This window comes from Humulus lupulus, chromosome 3, assembly GCF_963169125.1.
Source record: "Humulus lupulus chromosome 3, drHumLupu1.1, whole genome shotgun sequence".
In the NCBI taxonomy this organism is placed as follows: Eukaryota; Viridiplantae; Streptophyta; class Magnoliopsida; order Rosales; family Cannabaceae; genus Humulus; species Humulus lupulus.
The window spans coordinates 20,444,538-20,453,096 of NC_084795.1; the positions used below are offsets into that span (position 1 = coordinate 20,444,538).

Genomic DNA, 8,559 nt, shown 5'->3' on the forward strand with positions numbered 1-8,559 from the left:
AAGAAAACAAGCAATATATGATAAAGAAGTAATAATTAATGCATGTGGAGTTAGATTTATACATGCTGCTTCTTAATTAGTACTAACCATGTTCATAGCATATATAGCCATTAATTCTACAGTTATTAATATTACAACTATTATATATAGCTACCATTCGAAATTAAGTAACCTCTTCAAAAATATAAGAAAAAGAAAAGGAAAAAAAATAGTGGAAATGTACATATGTAAGCATGAAGATCAAGAACCCAAAGAGATATGATTAGTTTTAATTTATCATACGACAACGCAAGAACGAACTTACAATACTACTGACCGATCAATCGAACACAGATACTTACGTACTCATCAGCATTGGATAATAAAACCTTATTTCTGCTGTCTTAATACTCATCATCATCATCATTTTAAATTAAGATCAACATCTAATACACCCTCTGCTGCTCTGCAGCAGACTAGCTCAGCTTAATTTATCATCTTCAAAGAAGTTACACACATATATATATATATGAACAACAGACTAGTAAAATGGAGGTCTTGGAAGAATAGTAGTAGTACTTGCTGTTGTGTTACCTGGTCCCCAACCCAACAAATCTCCCGAAAATTGAAAATTCCCAGCCCCTGGTGATCCTGGTGGTGCTGAGCCCATTCCAAAAAACAAAACACCGCCCTCCCCCGCCGCAGCTTGCTCGGGTTGATGACTACCTCCAGTAACACCCGAAGACTGGGATCCCATCGATTGCTGCCCTTGTACACCCGTCAACCCCGCCGGAGGAGGTTTACTTTCCTCCTCCTCAAGCGGCAGCCTTTCAAAAACAGCGTTGGCAAACGTGGCCGCCATCAGCACCACCGGCCCAGAAGCCACCAACGGCCCCACCACATCCCCACCCATTAATAGTCCTTGCCCACCCGACAAGAATATTGACAATCCACTAGACCCAGGCGGTGCTGGTGGCGGAAGCACCGTCCCGGATAGCAAGAGGATCTTAAAACGGCCATGTAGACTGACGACTCTTTCTACGGGGGAAACCGGCTGCCGCAGTGTTACATTGACGACGGTTCCGTTTCCTCCAAGCACATAGACTCCTCTACCCCTCCGGCGGGCGTATGCAGAAACGCTGTCGACCACATCGGAACCGGCCGAGACTTCAAGGACGTGAGACCGCAGGGCGTTGGGGGTGTCTCGGGTGATGACGATTGGGGGTTTGGGCTTGTTTTTCGAGCCGGGAGGACGGCCGCGCGGGCGGCGGCTAGAAGTGGAAGCGGAAGCCGTGCCTGTCGGGTCAATGTCGGGAGAATCTTCCTTCGACGACTCTGGAGAATTATCAATGCTGTAATGATGATGATTATTCGATAAGATTGTTTGCTGGAGGTGCAGCTCCGGTGTACTGAAGAGACGATGAAGGTTTCGATGAGATGATGCAGGCGGCGGTTCTTGTTGCTGTTGCTCATTGTTGTTGTATTCGTCCATGGTGGCCACATCTACTCTTTCCCACCACTTGTTATTTGCCACTTTCTGTACCCAAATCGTTAAAAAAATTATATATATATATATAGGGAAAAAGAAAATGGCCAACAAAAACAAACCTATAATATAAATATAAATATAAATCTATATGAATTAATATTATCTTCTTCATGCCCAATCCTATCATGGTACAAACTATAGTTTCATACAAGAAATAGAGAGCGATGAGTTAAGCTAAGAACCCAATAACTAAGTCTAGGAAGTGGTATTCGAAATTACCAAAAAAAAAAAATAGAACTGTCTCATACCCCCTAGCTACATAACTTTGATTGGTGTTACAACCCTATAACACTGGATAGTTGATCTAGTACCTTTATCACTTTGGATGATGGTATTAGGATATTACTTGAAAAAAAATTCAAACCGGGATAAGATATGAGGATAGAATCTAGACCAAGCGATCTATTTTTATTTTCATAAAAAGAAATTGGGGAAAGGATGGAATATAAATGTCGGTGTGAGGAGTGGGAGTGGTGGCTGCGGCTTTAATCGGAAGTAGTAGTAAGTACTTAGTTGTGTTGTAGTTGGGTTTTGGTGAGCTGCAGTTGTTCTAGTACTACTATAGATAAGTTTGAATAGAATTCCCTTTATTAAGGAAAGCGCCACAGTAGTCTTGTGTACTATAAATATAAATATATATAAATTCAGGCTGCTCAATATTCACCTTCACATATATATGACCAAATCAAATCAAACCAACAAAAATAACGTAAGCATATAAACATATATAAGTAATTACGTCAAACTTGTAGTTCCTCTGACCCATTTATAGATATTTTGCAGTTGATTCCGGAGTGATATATATATATATATATATAACTGATCAGATCTTCAACCCAACACAGGCGCTCATATATATATATATATATATATATAGGATTTGCTATGTGCCCACGGTAGCCTGAAAGAATTATTAAGGGTGAAATAATGAAGATCAACGCTAGCTCGACTATCAGACAAAGTGGTACTATTAAGCTCGTGAGAATTATATATATGTTGAAGACGAGAGAGAGATAGCTGGTTGTTTTGAATTTTGACAAAGTTAACTAAGAGAACGGCTAAAGCCAGTGCTGTTGGCCTGAGCCTTGATACCAGTATATCAATTTCTTTGTTACGCGTTCCCTTATGGCGCGTGTATTATTAATAAGTGTGCCATTATTGGATGCACATTAACTTCCGAGATTTGAAAAAAATTCTGGTATGACTAATTTTTTTATTTCTCAGTGTCCTGCTAATTATTTTAAGATTTTTTATTTTTTTATTTAATATATATTTAAATTATTTATAATTTTATTTTTTCTTAATTATATTAATACTATAAATAAATAAGGTGTCTTAAAATAATTGGTGGGACATGAAAATGACAGAAAATTAAAAACAACAGATTTTTTTTTCAAATTCTACAAAAAAAAAATCTGATATATGTATAATAATATGATAAAGCTTCAAATTAATCACATATTTCTTTTATGTTATTCTATTCAAAATTGAGCATTGCATTCATATTTGGTATTAAGTGTCGAATATGACAGTGGCATATGCTATTGGTGGAAAATCAATATTGGTCTCACATATATATCTTATTTTTAAAATAGAGCAATAAAATATCTATAGTTTCCTGCTACCTTATGTTTCTTTTTAAAAGAAATGAAGATTTCATTAAAAGGCAACTGCCTAATACTAAAGTTAAGGACTCATACATCTTGGAAAGTCAGGCCACCTAATCATAGTATTGTCAATGGAAAGAGCCAACTTGGCAAGATCATGAGCTATGAAATTGTACCTAGCTACCTTATGTTGATTGGTACAATTTATTATCGGGTCTTATATATTTTATTTTAAATTAAAATATATCATGTAAAGGTGGTGTGATGAAACTATGTCAAGTAAGGTGGTGTTGGGCATGATTGTCGTATCCATTAACAATAATCTTTAAAATAAAATATATGAGACTCGATATTAATTTGCATCGATAATGGTATAATGACACATCAAATTACCTACTAGCAATACTATTTTTTTTCTCTAGTAAAAAGGGTAGGAGTCGCCTCCCTTCTCTTGGTGTTATCAAAACAGTTCCAGCCCTGCCAAAAAATGTTGACCAAGATTCTTCTTAATAGGTCGACTCCACCTAAGTCACTTGAGCCCCATTCGAACAACTAGCATTAGTAGGATCCTGAGGTAGAGAGCAGACAAGGTGGGCAAGAGCCAAAGCCTTCGCATTTAAGACTCTGAAGGGAGCCACCCATTTTGAACCCATAACCTCTAGCTCCAGGCATGTCTTAATACCACTAGGCCACTTGTTTGGTGGTTCTTTGCAATACACAAAGAAATTTCATGTTCTATGCATGATAACTTAGTGAAATATTTTAATATGCTAACATAAGTTACTATCTCAAATATATGACAATTTTAATACTTTGGACAAAAATACCCCACTACTATAAAATACCCTTTACGGGACACTTTTTTAGGACACGCACATAAATGCAAGTCCTTAAAAATATTTATGAAGATTTTAGGACACTCATTGAGAGTCCTAAAAAAACACAATTTAGGACTCGCAATGAGTGTCCTAAAAGAAAATGCGAGTCCTAAAAAAATCGGGGTTATAAAAATAAGTGTTTTACTTAATATTTTTAAGAACTTGCTTTGGGAGTCCTTAATACTTTTTTAGGACTCGCAATGAGTGTCCTAAAAGAATCTGCGAGTCCTAAAAAATCTGGGCTAAAAAAAAGTGTCTTACTTATTAATAAATTTAAGGACTCCCAAAGCAAGCCCTTAAATATTTTATGTAAAACACTTAAAGATAGCTATATACATTTCGAAATATAGGGTTACATACTTAAAAAAACTATACAAATTGGGGGATTTTATTACTCAAAACCAGCAACCACACGGCTGTTAAATCTGCTGAACGGCTGAACGGACCAAGGCTGCTGAACGGCTGAAGGAGATGAACGGCAGCAGGTGGTGAACAGCGCTCGACGGAAGTGACGGTGGTGAACGGCGCTGGGTTCTCGGTTACACCATTCTCGGCGGCGGTTGACAGGCTGTGTTCTCTCGACTCCAGCACTCACGGCAGCGCACTACCGCGGCTCCAGCACTCACAGCGACGCAGGTCTCAGCTCCAGCAGTCTCGCCGGCAGTGCAGGGTCTCGGCTCCAGCAGGTTCTCGGCGTGGGTTCCAGGCGGTTGCTCACAGTTCCAGCCGAACCGTGGTTCAGGTATATATATTGTTTTTTTTTTATTATTTGTTTGGTTACATAAATATATATATTATAATTTAAGATATATATATGATATATATGATAAATATATATATATGATATCAGATTTATTTATAGGATTGGTATTTATTTATTTATTTATATTATAAAAAATTGGTAATTGGTATTATATTATTTATTTATATTATATTTATATATATTATAATTGGTAATATTATAATACCAAATTTTAATATAGGATAATAATATAGGGTAATAATATAATTTCAAGTTTTAATATACAAAAAATTAAAATAATATAGGTAACTAGAATGTTTATAACAATAAAAATAATAAACTCAATGGTTATACAAATAAATAATATAGGGAACTAGAATGTTTAAAACACTAAAAATAATATAGGCTAATAATTTTCTATTTATAATATAGGGTAATAATATAATTTCAAGTTTTAATATACAAATAAATAATATAGGCTAATATTGATACTATTTGTTATTTTACAATTTTGAATGATAATTATATTACTTTAGTGGAGTTTTAATATCTTAGATATTCATCCGTAGTGAAGTAGGTTCTAGGAATTCTATGTGCTGTGGTGATAACGGAAGATTGAGAACTTGCATGTCTTAGTGAAGTAGATTCTGATAATTTTGTGTGCTGCGGTGATATATGGATGAAAACATGTGTGCTGTTTGATTTGTTTGACATGTTGGTGTTGATTGTAACAGATGGCTAGGCTAGTAAATTAGGGGATATGCTGCCCGATTTTCTATAGATTTTTTTGTACTTAGTTTTGTATGGAAATATGAAAATGATATAACTGTCACAATGATAAATTTGTGATTCGGATATTTAACATTTGACCGTCTAATTAATAATTAAGTTGAATTTCAATTTTCCTACTAATCACAAAATTTGCTTAATCCGAGCCTCAAAAGAGTTGATTTAGAGTAACTATGTATGACATGTTATTTGTGCTTTCAAGATTATAAGTACAGAATAGGTCTTTCTAGAATTTAAATCAAAATCCTCATCTTTTCTCTCCCAAAAGAGTTAGTGATGTGAGTGGTGTGGTGCTTGGATACTATTTGGTTTATTATTTCAGATAAGCTACGGTTTGGTTTCCTATATTAATATACAGTTTAGTATATATTATTTTTTATGGATTGATTACATATGTTTGCATACTTATATATTAATTATTGTCTTAATTTGTGTACAAAATTTGATAATAAGATACTAAGTATATATGTGAGTGAAATTATATGATACCAAAAATTTATATCTTTGTCCTATTAAAAATTTAGAATTATTTTATGATTTTACTATTACATTAAATTTGGTAATCACATTGTAGTTGGTATATATGTGATTGATTGGATCTTAAAATCCAAATCACTCATTGTGATTTGGATCCTATTTATCACAAAATTTTGATGATTTCATGCATTCCATGGTAAAAACATAATAAAAAAAATTGGATTTGGATTTGATTAGGTAATATTATGAGATATTATTAGTATATATACTAAGAGAAGAGAGATCAAGGATCTATATTTGATCACATCAAGGAAATTTGTTTAAGTGTTTGCTTTGTTTAGTTTAAGTGGAATAATGATGAAGCTAAAGTAACTTGTATCTTACATTTATTCATCTTTCTAGTATTGTTGAAATCAATACATATAAACACAAACCATTATTATTAACAAACGAGCAACTTTTTGCATGCCTTAAATATATAATATAATTAGACACACACACACTGAAAATATTTCTAAATAAAAAAAGCTCTTAAAGTGTTCATTAGACAAATAATAGTTGATACAAGTGTGACATGTAAAAGAATATACAAGTATGTATGCATATATTTGTTGTGTTGATTTTAACCTTTTTAAAAGAGCATGTCAACATCTGACATTTTTCTTTTTTTGTAATGTTGATTAAAATGAATATGTTAATATTTTGATTGGTCTTAAAGCATTGGATTGGTAGCTAATTGCAAGAGGTATGTTGCATTTGATTTAGTTTTAAAAAATTTCAATATTTTACAATTTCGAATGATAACTGTACTACTTTAGTGGAGTTTGAATATCTTACATATTCTTCCGTAGTGAAGTAGGTTCTGGGAATTCTGTGTGCTGTGATGATAACGGAAGATTGAGAACTTGCATGTCTTAGTGAAGTAGGTTCTGAGAATTTTGTGTGCTACGGTGATATATGGATGAAAACCTGTGTGCTGTTTGATTTGTTTGACATATTGGTGTTGATAGTGATAGATGGCTAGGCTAGTAAATTAGGGGATATGCTGCCCGATTTTCTATAGATTTTTTTGTACTTAGTTTTGTTTTGTATGTTTATTTTATTTTATTTTCTTAATTTTAATTTTTTATTAAAACAAATAGGCGCAATATGGACAAAGAATGGATGTCAGCTGATAGGATGTCAGTAGAATATATAAAAGGGGTCGATGAGTTTCTTAAATTTAGTTTGGATCATGCCAAAGATCCAAACTATATTTGTTGTCCTTGTAGTAAGTGTGGAAATATGAAAAAGATGACTGCCACAATAATAAAAGAGCACTTATATTTCCACGGGATAGACAAAAGTTATAAAATATGGTATTGGCATGGTGAAGAGCTTCATGTTACTCCAGACCCTCCTATGATGAATGATGATCGGAATTATAGGCAATTGGATCGTGAGGATAATTTCGATGAAATGATTGACGATGCATATTATGAACCAAAAGTAGATCCCGTTAAGTTTGAAAATCTTCTTAATGACGCTGAAAAGCCGATTTACTCTGGTTGCACTAAATTTTCAAAGTTGTCAGCCCTTCTTAGATTGTACAATATAAAAGCCAAAAATGGATGGAGTGATAAGAGTTTCACGGAATTGTTAGTTTTTTTAAAAGATTTACTGCCTGAAGAAAACGAGATGCCCGTATCATTTTACGAGGCTAAGAAAACTATGTGCTCAATAGGCTTGCAATATGAAAAAATACATGCTTGTCCTAATGATTGCGTATTATATCGGAATAGCCTTGTAGATGTGAATTCGTGTCCTACTTGTGGTGTGTCCAGATGGCAAAAGAAAAGGAATTTAGAGGAAGTTAAGGAAGGAGTACCAGCAAAAGTTTTGTGGTATATTCCTCCCATTCCTCGTTTAATTCGATTTTATCGAAATGTTGATCATGCTAAGAATTTGACTTGGCATGCAAATGAGAGAATAAAGGACGGTAGACTTAGACATCTTGCTGACTCACCAGCGTGGAAGACAGTGGATTTTGAATGGCCTTCATTTGCCAATGAACCTAGAAATATTCGTCTAGCTCTTTCTACGGATGGAATTAATCCTCATACTTCTCTCAGTAGTAAGTATAGTTGTTGGCCTGTTATGTTAGTCATATATAATTTACCGCCATGGCTTTGTATGAAAAGGAAGTTTACCTTACTGACCTTGCTGATATCTGGACCTAAACAACCTGGTAACGATATTGATGTCTACTTAGCTCCCCTAATTGATGACTTGAAAACTTTATGGAATGAAGGAGTTAGGGCTTATGATGCACACCGAAAATAAGAATTTACCCTTCGAGCGGTGTTGTTATGGACAATCAACGACTTCCCTGCTTATGGAAATTTATCTGGTTACAGTGTAAAAGGATACAAAGCTTGTCCTATTTGTGAGGAGAAGACTTTCTCTCAATATTTGAAACATTCCTGCAAGGTGTGCTATATGGGACATAGAAAATTCTTGCCCCGGAGACATTATTTTAGAACTTGGAAAAATGCATTC

The 8,559-nt window shown here is 34.3% G+C and overlaps 1 protein-coding gene across 4 annotated transcripts; it reads right to left on the reverse strand.

Annotated features, from left to right (window-relative positions):
* Positions 1 to 226: 226 nt before the first annotated feature.
* On the reverse strand, positions 227 to 2,553 carry LOC133820987 (AT-hook motif nuclear-localized protein 25-like). 4 transcript variants are annotated; one of them, XM_062253531.1, is made up of 2 exons: positions 2,268 to 2,553; positions 227 to 1,516 (listed from the first exon to the last, which is right to left on the reverse strand). In XM_062253531.1, the coding sequence occupies exons 1-2, from the start codon at positions 2,292 to 2,294 to the stop codon at positions 521 to 523; spliced, it is 1,023 nt and encodes a 340-aa protein (XP_062109515.1). In that variant the 5' UTR covers positions 2,295 to 2,553; the 3' UTR covers positions 227 to 520. The 4 variants fall into 4 exon arrangements, with proteins under 4 accessions (XP_062109515.1, XP_062109517.1, XP_062109518.1 ...); XM_062253533.1 differs by having other exon boundaries at positions 2,291 to 2,552; XM_062253534.1 differs by lacking the exon at positions 2,268 to 2,553 and adding an exon at positions 2,193 to 2,256.
* Between the last annotated feature and the right edge of the window lie 6,006 nt (positions 2,554 to 8,559).